The sequence below is a fragment of the Scophthalmus maximus genome, chromosome 4 (genome assembly GCF_022379125.1).
Source record: "Scophthalmus maximus strain ysfricsl-2021 chromosome 4, ASM2237912v1, whole genome shotgun sequence".
NCBI classification, from domain to species: Eukaryota; Metazoa; Chordata; class Actinopteri; order Pleuronectiformes; family Scophthalmidae; genus Scophthalmus; species Scophthalmus maximus.
Window position 1 is genome coordinate 4,905,245 of NC_061518.1, and position 17,618 is coordinate 4,922,862.

At 48.0% G+C, this 17,618-nt stretch overlaps 1 protein-coding gene across 10 annotated transcripts in view; it reads right to left on the reverse strand.

Moving 5' to 3' along the window:
• Positions 1-17,618, reverse strand: part of neo1a (neogenin 1a) — a 151,607-nt gene that overhangs the window by 40,856 nt on the left and 93,133 nt on the right. For all 10 annotated transcript variants that reach the window (XM_035628085.2, XM_035628077.2, XM_035628083.2 and 7 more), the window contains exons 5-7: positions 15,927-16,063; positions 5,520-5,674; positions 5,226-5,346 (exon numbers count right to left, since the gene is read on the reverse strand). In XM_035628085.2, coding sequence (XP_035483978.2) covers positions 5,226-5,346; positions 5,520-5,674; positions 15,927-16,063 — 413 coding nt within the window. The remainder of the gene's footprint in view (positions 1-5,225; positions 5,347-5,519; positions 5,675-15,926; positions 16,064-17,618) is intronic.

Below are 17,618 nucleotides of genomic sequence, written 5' to 3' on the forward strand. Positions count from 1 at the left end.
GAACCTTTCTGAGGTCCCATCTGCGTGAGGTGTAAACTGACTTGGGATCCGCATCAAAACGAGTGGTTGTATCTGAGTTCCGACTGCTGACGGCAGTAAGTCCTCTGCAAATACAGTGAGACGTTCTGTGGCGCTGATCAGCCGAAATTGCGTTTGATTTACTGATGAAGTTATGGTGCGTGTGTGTGTCGTTGTGTGTGCGACCCTCTAACTATTCCTTCCAAGAATCGCCCCCTGCGCCCGCCGGCTACAACTCTGTGGAGCGAGCGCACGCGTCAGTTCACCATGCCGCGCTGACGCCTGCACTGGGAAAACCAGGCGCCGCAGGCGGTGACGAGGAGTCTCCGTCTCTCCGCGGGGGTCCGGCACCTGTGAGGGGAGGGGAGGGACAGGACTCCTCTGTTTGCTGCCACAGGTCTAAGGGGTGGGGGGGGGGCTGGATAAGATGGACGAGGAAGCGAGGTGAGGTAGAGAGAGAGTGGGAGGGAGAAGGAGAAGGAGACTGCTCGCCTGTTTAAGTTTCTGATCTGACAGAAGCCGGAATAACCGCATTAACGTTAGAAATAGTTAATCACCCCTCCTTCATCAGAAAAGGACCAGAGTCCTCGCTACGGACGCCAGGCCACAGGAGAGAGGAAGCTCAAAGTCGTGTGGCCGCACGCCCGGCGCACCAACAATCGGTTGCGCAAGACATAATTGTGTTTTCTCTCACCCGAGCATTTAGCAAGAGGCCTCCCTCCTCTCTCGTGTCAACGAAAATGCACCCGCAAAAACAGTTGCGGCTCAAGCAGCGCGAGAGCCCATCGACCTTGCACATTCCACACGAGCTCTGGAGCTCTTCTGGTGAAGCACACGACGAGGCAAGAAGTGTCGAAGCGTTAATTCATGTGAGCGGTGGGAGGCGCGGAGGGGAGCGGAGGAGAGGGACAGACGAACTCAGACAGAGGAGTATTTCCGTACAGTATTACCATGGCCGCATGTGGAGGGACGCAGGAGTAAGTGTTCACATGCAAATGGAAGTGCGTCTCTTGAATTTATGCAAACATAAAAAAAGAAAAAAAAAGAAAAAGACACACTGGAGTGCATCCTCTTCTCTTTTATTTGCCAATGTCAAATGCAGATCTGTTTGCATTTTTCATACGCAGGTGCTTGAATCTGGGAACAGCAATTTTTTCATAAGTGGCTATGAAGTAATAGTTTCCAGGCACCCTGGCATCCATGGTTTTGGTTGCACAAACAACAACAACACTGTTATGGCAGTCGGATTCTAAAAATGTAGCTGTTTCAATACGCAGCTCTCCACTTCCCACCAGGCCGGCTATCCTGAAAACTAAATGTTTCTCTCGGCTCCGCCCTCCACCTCAAAGAGCTTCACAAAGAGAAGCGGCCGCGTTTTTAAAAAAAACTTATGGATACGCATTTATTTTCTTAAGCGCGCCTGCTCATCAAACTTCAAACGCCGCCTCAGTCTTTTTCACGGAGAGATGACAATCACGTAAACAACTGCTTTTGTCGAGGCGCGTGCAACTTCAAAGTTGAAAAAAAAAAAGAAAAATTTGAAAAAAAACGTGGCCCCTTTTCCTCTCTCCGAGCGGTAATTGCCGCCCACTGCCGCTTCACGCATGAGCCTCTCACATAATCATGTGCCTGGAAGAGGCCGAGGCGAGCCGTCGCCACACAACGTCTGCAGGTGACACGTGACGGCGATCCCTCGAACACCTCGTCCTCTTGCGCCCGTGGCCCAACCCTCCCTCACCTTCACCGCGAAACAATGAGGCGCGCATACGGACGAGCTGCCAGCGGAGACAATCATTAATTACAGCCACTGGTGGGTGTATTTATAGTCTGGCGAGGGAATAATGGGCCCGTCCGCCGGGGAACGTGATAAAACCTCTGTTAGTGAGAAGGGCTCCTGATTAGGCCCGTCGTTCTGCATTGATTCCAACTACGGCGTCGCTGTCGCGCTCATATTTACTGGCTTCACAAGGGGGCGCCGCTCGGCCTGCATAGGTCTGCATATCTACGTCCCCTTGAGGAGCACTTTTTTCACGCATTCTGCTCCCGTGCTGACCCACATCTGTTTGCAACTAGCTGACCCACGCGTCGCACACGTCGCTGTGGCACGTCCGGGGCGGCGAAGATCCCAGGTCCTATTTTATGTTTGTGACCTCCGCTGCGGCTTTCATGGATTCGAAAAAATGCCTGAAAATCAAGATACGGCACCGCGAGGGAGAGGCTTGCGCACGTCGCTCGAATAGTAACCACCCCCCCCCGTCAACGTCTGGAAGCGGAGCGTATTGATACAGAGCACCGGTCGCTATTAATACCTGCCGGAACACTGTACTGGAATACTGTACGTGCTCACAGCTGACGCCTTTCCATTCCAAACGGCCGTGAGTGGGATTCATCGTGGAGACACACTCAACGGCAGCTGGCAGTGTCAAGATGCAAAGATTCCGAACGCTAATGAATATTAGTCAACTTGCAGCCGCTGGGTGTTTAGAAGCAGCCCCCCCCCCCCCATTGATTTCCCTGTTGGGTGAAGACAACTTCATCCCCGTGGCAAGTCCCCGGCTTATCTCCCCCGACTGCGAGGCAGCCGACAGACGGACGGACAGTGTGTGTGTGTGTGTGTGTGTGTGTGTGTGTGTGTTATCCTGGCCCCCGATTCAGGCCGATTCAAGCCTGGCAGCAGGTGTGTGCGCAGGACACCTGACTGAGGTGAAACACACACACAGGGGCGGCGAAGAGCAGGGGGAGTGTTTGTGTGAAGTGGACAAAGAAAGATGCCCAGCTGGGGGGGTGGGGGGGGGGGGGGGTTAAGCCACACAGAGGAGAATATTCAGGCCAGCACAATTAACGCAAAGTCCAGTGTGCTGCGTCACCACAGAAAGCAGGTGTCTGCGAAAGGCCGAGGGGAGAGGACGTGGTGCGAGCGGTGGCAGATGGCTGGAGAGCGGTCTGTCCACACTCAGAAGCGTAAGAGAACGGAGGATACCCTCGGCAGATGGATACTGTGAGATATGTTCCTCTTTTCGGGAACTTCATTTCTCGCTCGCATCGCGGCGCCGTTCCCACGGGACGCAAACAGCCGCGGACAAAAAGAGCTGAATCCAAATACGGTCCCATCGATCGGGACATTCGGAGTCGGCAATTGCGGAGAGCGCCCGGCCTGGGTGTGTCCGCATGAGCTCGGAGAAACGGCGACGATTTCACAGGAAGAACAAACGGTGTCACAGTGACATAAGTTCAGCTAATTTCTTGTTCACTACAGAGGTTTTGTTTTGTTTTGTTTTTTTAAAAAAGGGAAAAAAAAGGAACAAAACAAGAAGGTCTTTGGAGGAATCCCACATTTGCGCAGCTGTAGACTAACCAGCGTTCTCAGAGCATTAAAAACAAAGTTCAAAGTTTGTTCGTTTTCCAGAGATGTGACTTTGTGCCCCCCTTGCTTCTCTTTCTCTCTCGAGAGAGAAAGAGAAGCAGCCTTTCCCGCAGAGTTTCCCGCCGCACCATCCGAGACTCCGATTTGAGACGGGATAATGAACGCGATGAACGAAACAGGAAACAATACAGCTGGTTGGTACGGTAAGTGTGAGTATCACCGTGACCAAGGCAGATGTACACACAATCTCTGTAATATTTATGGATTAATAAGGAGATGAATTTCTTCAAAGCCCCGCTCGGGGCAGACCCCCGTGTGCAAGGGGCAGCTGTCTCGGTAATTCATCCCATTTATCTTCAACTCTAACCCCCCCCCCCCAAAAAAAAGAAGAAAGAACTCGGGGCCATGTAAAGTGGCAAAAAGCCTCGCCAGTGGTGTCAGACACAAATACACACTGAGCTGCAGGCCATCATTACTTCTGCCCTAATGTCGTCCAATCAGAGCAGACGACACAGCCGGGGGGCCACCGGTTGGACGCCGCTATGCTAATCCATTAGCCACCTGCTTCAAGTGGGGGGGGGGGGGTTCACGCTTGAATACATGTTGCCATCTACCTCAGCAAAAATGGGAGAGTTTGAGACAACAGTAAAAAAAAAAAAAAAAAAAAGCCATTCTAATTTATTGACATGAAAAATCTGACTTCTGCTGCATTAGCATTGTTTTGCCCTTGCCGTTTTATTGCTCCTCCACTTTTTCCCCCGACCTTGTTATTTTGTTTTCGATTATGCTTTCTAGTGAAATTGTCTTTTTTTATTATTATTATCTTGAATTTTCTTGTAATTTTTTTTTCTTTTCTTTCTTGCCTGGCGGGTTTAGACCGTGATTATTATGAGCGCGCAAATGATTTCAAATCTAAGTTATGCTACATTTTTTTCTCTAATGGTCAGAGGTAATGAAACAAAACTATCCCCAAGTACTAGGATGTTGAATGATTATTATTATTATTATTATTATCGTTATTTCGGGCACTTAGTTGTGGCGCTGCGTGCCACTTTCCTCGGCGTCTGCTTTTGTTGCATTCTACATCCAGCGGCTCCACACTGGGAATTAGTTTTGAAACCTTTCCTTTGGCTTTACAAAGGGAAAAATGCACAGGAAGAAAGACGAATGCCGCAGTTATCCAGCATCTTGTCTAGGTGCGGCTCCCTGCTAGAAGGAAGCCTTTGCATGGTGCGAGGAGGCCGCAATCAAAGCGCAGAAACTGTGCCGGGCAGCCTTTCATGACATTTCGCACGGCGTTTCTATGAGGCGAGATGTGGAACGGACCAGATACGGTGAACTCCGGTTTCCAGAGGTTTCATTTCACCGTTCACTACACGGCGACACTCTCGCCTCACACCTTCCTCGGATGTGCACAGCCTCGGCAAACCCATTTAGGGGTTTCCAAATGAGACACTGAATATGAAAGGGAGGAGATCCGCCCACAGATCATATTTCTTTCGTCTGTGTTTCTAAAGGGCCCAAACAGACTCACTGGTGTACTGCACTATTAAATCATTTGGACATTTTAACAAAGGCAAAACAACGAGCATTTTGTTCACACTGGACAACTTCTTTGACTGTGATTCATAAGAGGCATAGCTGGAGTCTTGGGAGCGTAGTTGATATTTAAATGTGATTTCAAACGTTCGGTTGTCTGAGCGAGCGCCGTTCGCTGACGTTTGTCATTTAATTCGCTGGAGCGTCTCCTTAACTCTGTCTCATTCGTGAGCTAGATTCTAGCGAGTAACGCTAAAGACATCTGGTTTGCACACTACTGGGTGGCGCTGGTCGAGTGGCATACCGTGATCCAAGATGATGAGCTGGGCGCTGGACTGGATGTTGCCGGCGTCGTTTTCCGCGAGGCACTGGTAAAAACCCTCGTCGGACTTGACCAGACCCAGAACCTGCAGGTTGTGCTCCTTCTGCAGGACGAGACGGGAGGGAGGGGGAGGGGGGGGGGACAGTTGAAAGCAAAAGGAAAAGACAGCAGTTACCAATTCCAACCAATCTCAAGGTTTTGCCGACGGCACCATGTCTGCAGCGCGGCAGACAACTCGGGAGAGGGCACAAGTCGCCGAGTGCCGAGTGAACTTACGACTATTTTAAAGTAGTCGCTGGGGATGACAGCGTCTCCATTCTTGACCCACTTGACAGTGGGAGCTGGTGACCCTGAAATCTCGCACTCAAAGACGATGTCCATGGACTCGTGGGCGTAGACGTTGGCCGGCCGCTTGACGAACTGCGGAGGAACTGCGGAATACAGATGAGAGAGAGAGAGAGAGAGGAGTCACGAGAACGTTCAGAGGAAATAAAATGAAATTGCATTCGCCGTCAAAGAGGTTGGGGGGGGGGCGATTGGCCTGGCGGTTAAGGCAAAGCAGCGAATGAGAGATGCATTTTAAAACACGCACAGGAGTGATCTTTTCCTTCGGAAACCAATTTGTCCAAACGGAGCAGGAACGTCGCAAACCAGCGCGCTCCAGACCAAATGTTTCCACACGCCCTCCTCATTTGCCAAATTACGATTTAAGAGAAAAGCGGACGGGAAAAAAGCAACAACTTGTCCAATTACTATCTGCATCCTTCACACAACTGTGACCTTTTCAGCAGACGGGAACAGCATATTATTTGATTAAAAAAGGGGTCAATAACCTCTGTCCTCACTTATTCACGAGTGGGTGAAAAATAACACTGACTTTTTTTGCACCGGTGCGGCTTTGCATGCTGCCCCAGCAAAGCCGAGCGATTTCAGATCCCCCCCCCCCCCCCCCCCCCCCACACACACACACACACTAGTCCTGGTAATGAGGGCCAGGAAGGAGTTATTTGATCTGCCGGGGTGATACAGCGCCTCATCAATCCGTCCGAGAACAAGGTCGCTGTGGAGCACAGGGCCCGGGCCTCGCCCTCTCTCTCTCTATAATTGGACTGTACGTGTTGCGGGGAGAGAGGCGGACGGCGCGAGACAGACTGCATGTGTGTGCGTACGTACAGTATATGTGTGTGTGTGTTTCTGTGGACGAGTGTAAACTGGAGCACGACGATTAACGCGGCCAGGTTATTTGCAATCAAAACTGTTGAAGGACCAAATGCGCTGTGCGCGTGTGCACATATTGCGCGGTTGCAGGACACGATGGAGTGCTCGATGTGTTTGTGCTGTTCCCGACCTCGAAGTGCACATTTGTTTAGTCTTTCAGAACACACGGAGCAAAGGTGAGGGAAGAGTGGCAACTCAATAGAAGGAGCACACAAAGAGGGGGCACAATGTCAGTCGCACACAATGTCCTCGCTGTATCCTCGTCTATAAGACCCAGGGCTACCGCGCTACTCTTTCTCCAAGCTCACCTGGAAGAGAAGAGTGGAGTTTTTTTTGTTTGTTTTGTTTTTATCTTTAAAACAGATAATTGCCAAACAGGAAATAAAGCATCTTCTTTTTTCAATTTTATAGGATTCATTTTAAACAGGATAATTATGGGGGTTAGTTGTGATCATGTAAAGTAACAAATGAAAGCTACTGTATAAATAACTATAAGTAAAAGAGCATTTCAACATTGTAAACCACACGTAAAAAACAACCTTCTAGTGTTGGAGATTAGAGACCTGTAGTTCATTTGGGGTTGCGAGTCATAAACACACTGTACTCATCGAAAGGCCTTCCCAGCTATGTCTTTAAATCAATGGGCTCAACTTAAATGAAAAATTCATGAATGCCGAAGGTTGAAGCAAAGGCATTCTGGGAAATAAATCTCCAACTAAAGACTTACAGTAGAAAATAGAAATCTCAAAACATCACAAAAGTCTGTTTGTGAAAATCCAAAATGAAAAGTCCTTCAAACAAAAGACCACCGAACATTACCTTGCTTCCTTCCCCCACCACACTATGTAGCAGAACAGGTCAAACACCATACAAATGAATAGTGGCAGAGGAAACCGCAATATTTATACTTGACGGCTGAGACACGGACTGAAATGAGGACGTGATGCTCGTAGACCGATTGTAAAGACAGCCCTCAGCCCGCTGTGTGTGCGTTTGCGTTTATGCCTGTGTGTGTGTGCGTTTGCGTTTATGCCTGTGTGTGTGTGTGTGTGTGTGTGTGTGTGTGTGACGCGTGTTACCTGCAGGTGGACGTGTGAGCTGTGAATAATGTGTTTCACAGTGTGGTGTCCCCTGGTTGTTTACCTGTGTGTAGCAGAGGCAGGTGGAATCCTTGGTTTAGTTAAGACACCAGTGTGTGAGTGTGTGAGTGAGTGAGAGTGTGCGTGTGTGTGGCAGAGCCATGTCTGCATATGAATAATCCTAAACGAGTCTGGGTACTTGTTTCATCCCATTAGTACTGGTGCTATATGCTGTGCATAACAGTGTTTGCTTCCTTCCCTGCCGGGAGGAAAGAGTATGGGTGGATTTTGTTTGCATAATGCGTGTGTGTATGTGTGTGTGTGTGTGTCCCTACTTATGAATGCTGACAAGTGTTTCCGTGTGTCCACGCCGACTCAATCCGTGCACTTTGATCGTATGTGTGTATATATGTTTCATTTTCCAGAGCCCCCCCGGTGAGGTTCGCCTTGTGACAGGACTTGACGCCCTGCGGCGCCCTTTATCTCCGTCTCTCTCAGTTTCACGACTCCGTCTCCCATTTCTTTCCACCCCAGACTCTTAATCTTCCCATAACTCCCTGTCGATCTCTCCATCTTCAGACCCCCCCCCCCCCCCCCCCACACACACACACACACACACACACACACCTCCTCCCTCCAAAACTGACATGCACAATTTTCTCTAAATGGAGTTCAGACATTTGGAACCTATTGGACTGAGCAATGAGTAGAAAACGCCTAAATGTACCAGTCAAGCGTGGTGGTGGAAGCTATCAGGACTCAACAGAGGGTGACGTGTGTGTCGGGGGGGGGGGGGGGGGGGTGGGGGGGGGGGCAAGAAGATGCCTGATGACCTTCATTAATTGGCCGTTTGCGGCATGGAACATGAATGTGCAACGGTGAACGTTTGGAGAGAAAAAAGGATGCAGAGAAGGATTTTGGTCAGCTGTGTGTGGCTACCAGACCAAGATTCCAGTGTGACTACCTGAAAATAGTTCGAAGAAAAAAAAAAAGGCATTTACAGTATGTCGGCAGGTCGTTATTCATATGCCAGCAAGAGGTTACCACTGTGGCTGAATTTTGCAGCCAGAGAACGCGCCTTTTAAGTTCTACTAGGTGTCCGCTGTAAGGCTGGCAACAGTGGCACTTCAAAAGGTACAGTATGAAAAAAAAATAAAAATATGTCCGACCGTGATGATTATCTGAATCAAAAAGTTCTAAAGGCTAAATGGAAAATACATTTTGTACGCAATATTCCACATGGCAGCTTTAGGTGGGTAAAGGGGGCGGGGTATATTTTTGGGTGTGTTTGTTGGATTGGCTGGTGTCTCGGCCAATCACACTGCAGTGCTCTTGCCGCTGTAACGCCTGGCTGCAGGCCTCACACATATTTGGATTTTCTTCATCTAGTAACTGACAAAGACGGCGGCGAGGGATCAAATCCAAATCCAGGACTTAATTAGGGCTGCAAATAACCATTCTTTTCATAATCGATTAATCTGTCGATTATTTTCTCGATCAATCAATTGGTTGTTAGGTCCAAAAGGAGGAATTTAAATGGTGGAAAATGTCCATCGTGTTTCCCAAAACCCCAAGGGGATGTTTTGCTTTGTCCACACACCAAATATATCCAGTTTACTGTCACAGAGGAGCAAAGAAACCAGAAAATATTCACATTGAAGAAGCTGAAATCAGAGAATCTGGACTTTTTTTTTCCACAAAAACTACTTGAACCTATGAATCGATTAATAAAACTAGTCGGCGACTGATTACTAAGCGATTGACTGTTGCAGCTCTAGACTTAATATGTCCCTACATAAATATATGGACGATGTCAGAGACGCCATGTCCACGTTTGCCTACAGTCGACGGTTCACAGGCGCTCAACTCTACCAGCTGGAAACGGGCCGACTCTTTACAGAACCATAATACCACCGACTAAGGAAAGAGAAGCGGCAAAGGCAACACAGATGCACACGAGAGGAGGAGAGAGGGAAGAAAAAAGCCCAACCAACACCATGACCAACATGAAGGAGGGAGAATAGCTGAAAGGAGCCGCGATGCCAGTTCTTCGGGGCTGGAATTATCTCTTTAGCCGGCGGCTTAGTAAAAAGAAGCTTTAATTCAGACACTGATTCCAATGAGCTGCCAACAAAGGGCCACTGTGAGCTTGTTAAAACAAAACCTTGGAGGATTCCTGAAGGGATTCCGGGCAGATTACTTCAAGTGTCACCGATAACCAGGAGTCAACTGAAGAGAGAGACGCGCTGTAGGGGGAGAAGGCCACCCTCCGTCGAACACACAAAGAGAAAAGAAAAAGGAGAAATTGAAATGTCAAAGTCAAAAACCTGAAGAGAGCAGTCGTTGACATGAATGTTGGAGGCCGGGAGGAGTCGACGGTGAACTCGAGGCTTATTACCGTCCGCCATTAAGGCTCCAGCAGCCGTCTATTAGGCGAAAGGGTCTTAATATGGCAGACATGTTACCACTCCACTTGGCCGCAGTCCAGTCTGCTTCGTGAAGTTGAACAATGGCTTGCAATGGGTTTTGCTCCGAGGGCAAGTGGAGCTCGGATCGCACTAATGATCCCTTCTGCTCCTCTGAAGATAAGGGCTCTCTCTTAATCCAGGCCAAAACAAACGGGGGAAAAGAAGCTCCGTGCCCACAGAGTGGTGTCCGACAGACGCAGCCGTAGAGAGAGGGAATTCGATCTTTTTTTCTTTTTTTTTTTGCGGACTCCCTCTGATGGTTCAAAAATGACCAGAATTGAGTGGAAGCACTCGCCGTGTGTGCGTGGGTTCTCTCCGGGTCCCTCCGGCTTCCTCCCACAGTCCAAACACATGCAGAACGGGGTGAGGTTCATTGGAGACTCTGAATTGACCGTAGGTGTGAATGGGTGTCCGTCTCTGTGTGTGGCCCTGTGATAGGCTGGCGACCTGTCGCCTCTCGCCCAATGTCAGCTGGGATTGGCTCCAGCCCCGCGCCCCACGACCCTTAACTGGATAAAGCGGTAGACGACGGATGGATGAGTGGAAGCGGAGAGGCCCCGAGATTGTCTGTGAAGTCCCGAAAACAAAGTTCGCTCGATGGTCTGGTCACGGCATGCAGAGGCGTTCAAGGCGCTTCCTCTGTGCGGCGATTTCATTTCTTTCTCCCTAAAACACCTAACTTCCCTTTTGGAAGGGCACTGAAGACATGGCACAACCCCTAAGACAAAGCTAATTTAATCAGTCGCCCGTCTAGTATTAGTTTATATCGTACTTCTGTCATGTTTGCTGTAACATCGCGCTCTCGATTGAATGAAGTTAAAGATAATCAGTCTTTAACGTGATAAGGTTTTGGCGGATCAGCAATGCTCGGGAAGAGGCAGGTTCATTCGCGTGAGGCTCAATCCACGCAACAACCTTTTTAAACCCCCGTCCAGATAAACCTGAAAAGACACATATCAAGTGACTATCTAGAAAACTGTGAGACACACAATTTGTGCCAATCTGAAATATAAAGCGGGCAGATGAACGCAGACAAAAGGAGAAACTGAAAAGAGAGACAGGAATCGGACGGACACACCTCCAGTCCCACCGGTGAAGATAAACCTCATGTGATTTATTTTCTTTTTTTAAAAGGAAGAGGTGTGTGTCTGTGGGTGTTGGTCCTTATCTGATCAGCTAAATGGAAAGTTTCTTGTTATTGCAGCCTGAATGGCGGAGGACAGGAAGACGGCGTGTCAAAGCAAAAAAACAGACTAAAACATCCATCCGATTTTTTTCAGAAAATCTGTGATTCTTTACATGCGTCAAATTACAGCAAACTTTTTATCCCCGTCACATGGCTGGTGGAAGAAAGAATTCCTCTGTGACATTTTTCTTCTGATATTTTGATCGACACACGCTTTGACTTTTGATTTGTGAGCCGCCCAAAGCACGTAGATGTGACATAAGATCAGTGGCGTACTTTTGAAAGAGTAAAGAAGAAGGTGGAACTGCAAAGCCGAAATTTAGCTATTTACTATGTTTGTTCTATTTTTGCTCATTTCTATAACAAGGTAAAACCCTCCTGCTGTCTGCGGCTACACATCTAGAGTCCTCGGCCCATAAAAAAGAAGACATGGGACTTTTTCTTTACGAGGGGGACGGGTTTCCTGGGTGTGAGCGAGAGAACAATTAAGTTGATGACATGATAGCACGAGGGCCATGATAGATGACGAGGGGCCGCTAACTTGGGGCCCCATAAAACCGGAAAACCTACATGTTTGTGGCAAAAACTAAAACTATTTCTTGCACACACACGCACACGGGGTCCGGGCCTGGGTGGTGCCCCAGTCACGCAGGGCCGTAATCAAAAGCTGCCGCTGCCTCCGCGGGCCCCATGCATCGTCTTGCCAGCTCTAGTAGAGGGTGACATGTCACAGCCGAGGCGCACGCACGCACACACATGCAGTTGTCATACAGACATTATGCAAGTGTGTCGACATATGACGGGGGCCCCTACTGTACATGTGAGGGGACGGGTGAGCTAAACATTACTATTGACGCTGATGTTTGGAGCCTGACATTCTTCATAACTACCTTGAATAGTCAAGGTTGTTATTGTGCCAACAAAAATTAAGATATGTATATAATAAACACACTCACTGCTCTCGTACACCTATTGCGTATTCATTGACAGCTGCGGGCATTATCCCCCCCCCCCCAAAGCCACTTGTACATTATTTTGCACCTTGTAAAAAGATGGATTCTTGTCCGTCCAGTTGTTTTGCTCATCGATAGAAGCTTCGCTGCCAAACAAAGAACATTTGACTGTATTGATAGGAGCAGAGTGTAGTCGGCCTGGTGTTTGCTATCAAGCTCTTCCCCTGGCGAAAATCTCAACTCTCCGGAAAGAAACCAGAATCATTTTTCTGTCCACATCTTTGTTGGGAGCTCAGCTCTCAACGTGCAACAGATACAGATACATGGTCAGTGTGACGTCTCTTCAATAGTTGGTCTCACGAGGTTCTGCTTAGAGTTGTCCTGCAAACATTACTCAAACGGTGCATAGTGCATTTATTTGGGTAAGTTTTAGACAATTTGCTGGGAGCAAGGAGGCTGATGGCAGGCTCCTCCCCCCACGGTCTGCATCAGGTGAGTCCCACTGACGCTGAAGAGCCGCCCGGGCAGGGCCGACGTTTGAACGGCACTAGAGAACCGTGTGCGAAACACACACATTGGCTTCGTGGTGAATGCATACAGGTGTATAGAGTAAGTGCATAACAAAACTAAAGCGGCATCATTATGTGTCTGCTGCGGCCCCCAATGCAACTCTCCTCTCCACAAATAAGCGCCAGCTGCATCACAAACCCTAAAGTTATCTCCAGGCGATATCAAATCCCAGGGCTGCCTCTCTGCCTCTCTGCCCTAAAAGCACAAATTGTCCCGTGTTTATGAAAAGCCACTGGCTGTAAATACACAATCTTCTTCTCGTTACTGCAGAAAAAGAAGCCCCGAGGTCTTTTGGAAGCAGTCCGTCACGGGGGGGGGGGGGGGGGGGGGGGGGGGGGGGGGGGGGGGGGGGGGGGTTTTGCTGCGAGTACGGATTCATAACACATTGATTTGGACTTTTACAAGCATAACTACCTCTTGAGGGAATCAATTGACCTTTTAAGTGTAACTTCAGTTGTCACGGGAGCAAATCAATGCCGCAATCTGGTTCCTCCATGAATCTGGATGAATCAAACGCAATTAGTCAGCCCACGAGTCTCCGGAAGAAGAATCTAATCAAACTATCTCATTAGCTTACGGTGAGTGATGTTATTGCAGCGGCGTTGATCAAACTTGGAACGGGGGGGGGGGGGGTGGGGGGGGGCTGGCTGGCAGGGATAAGGTCGACACGAGACATGAGGGACTTCAGGGAGAATTCAGACTATGAGGACTGAAAGCGAGTGAAGTCAGATGTCCTCCTGTGACCCGGTCCGATTTTTTTTTCCATTACCGTCTCCTTTAATCACAGCGAGCGACGGGGAAATAATGAAAGGGCGGCGGAGTGTGTGGGGGTGATGAAGGGATGAAAGGATGTGGGGAGACAGGTATGGAGTCATGGCACGATGTGGCCGTGTGTGAAACGCAATGAACCCCCCGGAACGGGCCTCGGGGTGTTTCCCCATTCGCAAGTTGTTTCACACCAAATCCTGTCACGTGGGTTCGGCTGGAAAAGGTCCACAAGGGACTTGTGATTTCATTTGTTTCTCACCAACACGGTCTAACAACGGTAATTACAGCACAAAGGCTGTGGGCATGTCTGATATGTTGTAGATCCAACGTAATGATTTTATTCGAATCATTTGAGACTTTTCTTATAGTTTAAATATGTTGTGGATGATTGATTTAGTTTGATTTTTGCTATCAAAGAGATTATTACTATTTGAGAAACTGACTGTCAAGAGAAAAATGGAAAAAAGAAAATGCAATGAATAGGGACATTTGCTGGAACTTAAACTATTATATCAGTAACAGCGTGTAGTTTTGATTTCTATAAAATAATTACAATTTATGTTTCCTCAGTAAGTGTCCTCTGAGTTACAACCACATGTAAAGCTGTAAACTGACCCACTCACCTGATCTTCTACGCTTAAATTTGCCGTTTTACAGTTTTGATAGAGGGAAAATGAAGAGATGTAGTCTGTTGAGTATGTTTCCTTCCCCACATAATGGAAAACAAACACCATTTATGATATAAGGTGTTCGATTTGTTTGTTCTCCGCCCCTGCAGAATTGAACAACTGTGACCTGCCTCAACCTCTGTCATCACATCAGGAAGGAGCACATGGTGACAGATGCAGTGTTTAATGACAGTGGGAAAATTCATACACGAGTTTTACGCCTGTTTGGGAGAAGGGGAGGAGCCCAAAAAAAGGTTGCATGTCAAAGTTCATGTCCTCAATATTAGTTTCCTTCTTTCGGATAGTCTTTAAAAAAAAAAGTTGTTTGTGATGTCTGTGGACTTTAATGAGATATCACATCGGTACATCCCAGTTGTGTTTTAACATGTTTTTCTTTTTTTACGCTTCACCGATTTAATTTTTGCATTTGACAGTGCTGTGAGCTTATTTATGGGTTTGTTACAGACAAGTCTTGGCGCAAATTAGGTTCATATTGCCTAATAAGTGGGACTTGGAAAGTAGTCAGCATCAATTCAGGATTTAGCAGCTTTAGCAGTTTCATGCAAATGTTTCTGAAAAAAAATCTGTCTATCCGCACTGAATTCTGAGTAATAAATAAGACGGCATCAGCAGCCCGGTGTCGTCAAAAAGAGTTGACTCAACTTGAAATGAATCCATAAATTGACATTTGTTGTTAACATTTTTCAACTATAACTATAGACAACTACATTACAGACATTTCAACAGGAATAAAATGCTGGAATGTAACAGGGAACAAAAACATATTCCGTCTCACATTCACCTAATATATATAAAAAAAAATAAAAAAACTAAGTGTGATTAGTTTCATTAAATCAATTTGCACTTGGAAGACACACGTATTTCGTTTCTGTAGCAGTGTTGCACTGTATGTGCACCTTCTCACTATGTTGTCTGGCAACTAAAAGTGACAGCTACTCTCTCTCAGCATCCTCCAACTCCACAACCTGTCCATATTTTCTTCCTACCAGCAACATGTGCGGCTCAGTTTTTTTCCCTCTCTCCTGTTATTCCTGTGTGGGGTGGATGTGAAATAGCAGATATAAACAAGCGCAAGCCCTCCATATGCCGCCTCCTGAAGTGGCGAAATTCCGTATCCTCGAGGCCTCATCACAGCCGCGGGCGACTTTCTCCACATCATTTGCGTCGTGCGAGAAATCAAACGGTTTCATTTCAAACTCAAATTGCCAGTTGCTTTGTTTCAGCGCTGGGATATGGGTCCTCGGGGGATATTTAATAAGCTACTTTGCAAAACACAAATCAGGTGAAATTAGACTGTGAGGTGACAGAGGGATGGTGAGAGAGTTCAGTCAGACCTGATGAGACTCCGCTCTCCTCCACTGCACCAATGCCTCATACACTGTATGTACCTTAGATATGCATAATTGTTGATCTGTACTTCTGGCTCCGTTATGATTGTGTGCTCCTGGAAGACTCTGGTCTTTACACTCAGTCTCTCATTCGCATCTAAAAACTGAAAGACACCAGGCTTTGTCAATTCTTCAATTTCAAATTCCGCCTGATTCTGTTACTGTTTGTCTTTATTTCATCTCATTCACTTTCTGGAGAGCATCCTCCCCTTCCCGTTTTCACCTTCTTTTTCTCCATCACTGTATCTTTTTTCAATTCGCCACGCGTGTAAAGCACTTTGGCTCAACTCCTGTAGTTTTTAATGTGCTACTCCACATAAATACGTCCGACCCAGTGGGCCGATCGACACGGGCGGGCGGGTACCTTGCACTGTGAGTTGAGCCTGGGCTTCGATGGTGGCGTTCGAATTGTCCGCCACGCAGGTGTAGACGCCGGCGTCCTCCTCGGTGAGATTGGAGATCTGCAGACTGCCTCCTGCGAGAACCTCCAGGCGGCCGTCACTGGATTTGGAAAAGCAAGAAAAGGAGAAGTTGTGGAAAAAGGGGTAGGAAGAAAAATGAGTCTTTTTCGTCTGGTTGCTTTTAAAATTCAGGCGGCAGACGCAATAGCAGCATCTGGACGGAGTTGAACTTGAGCCTCGCTGTCTTTCTTTATTTCCAGACTTATAAATTATGTAGTAAGTCATTTCAGTCCATTTCTACGAAGCACGTTCTGCTCCGGGGTGAGCGGCCTCCGGGGCGCGGCGCTCCCCCACTGACCCGAGGTTGACCCCACATCTCTTACTTGCGTCTTTTGCTCCGTCACATCTTACCGACTCGCCGAATGAATAAAATATGCTAAAAGCCAAGTCAACTGCCCTGAAAAGAATGCAATTCATCGCAACAATCATGAAACCTGGTTATATAACTTGAGTCGGATAAAAATAAAAGCAAAACTTTAGTGATCCTCCTCGTGGTCACATGTACATATGGGCAGATGTCATTATTGTTTTATTCAGTATGCACCATCTTAGATTATACATTAGAGTGGCGGATGTATTGAAGCTGCAGCTGGGGGGTGTACAGTAGCGTGTACAGTGTCATCGCCGCTGTTGTTGTTTCAACGCGTCAACAAATGTTTTCATATTCTTTCATCAGCTCTTCATTAACTGCAGCGACACGTATATATGTACACGACATGAAGGAGAAGTGATTCCTGACTTCAAGATCTTCTGCTTCCGTCTGGTAGTGACAAGAGTTTCCATCAGAGGCAAAGTTTTCATCCTCATAAAGTCGGTGATATTTTTTACTTTCCCCATAAAGGCTCCAAGCACCGTTCCCTCTTCCAATTGCATTGTTTGTAGTCGAATGTTAAGAGCACAAAACATCTTTGTGTGTTAGCACTAGATGACTCAAAAACTGTGAAAGCAACCCGCCGACCTGACACGACAACCGGTGGAGCAGGGCAGCGCGAGGAGGGTGAGAGGGGGAAGGAATAACATAACGTCAACAACTTAAAGACAGAACTGTGCATTCACAAAGGGAGGGGCGTCGACGCAGGGGGTCAGCGGCACGATGTAAAGACTCCAAAGAGATTCGCAGCGGGCGACATGCGGCCGAGGAGAGCGACACCAGTGCACGAATGGCTCCTGCACAGAGCAGCGAGGAGTGCACGCCTGTGCCACAGACTGATTTGGCTTCAGCGATCACACAAGATGCTTTTTTTCCCCCCGTCTCCCTGCCTGTAGAGCTCTGTCCGTCTCCGTCTCCCTGCCTGTAGAGCTCTGTCCGTCTCCGTCTCCCTGCCTGTAGAGCTCTGGATTTGGCAGCACCGGCTTCTGACACCATCTGCCCGTCTGTCTGTCTGTCTGTCTGTCTGTCTGTCTGTCTGTCTGTCTGTCTGCGTGTCGGTGTCCGTCTGTCTGTCGGAGCGTCGGAGCGGCACCCTCGTCCCGCTGCACATCGATTACTTCCCGTGCGCCTGCAAGTCAAATGCCCCGCTGAAATGAAAGATGCTTCTGAAAGACGCCCCCCCTCCCAGTTCCAGGTTCCAGGCTTCCCCGCAGCTCGTCTCACC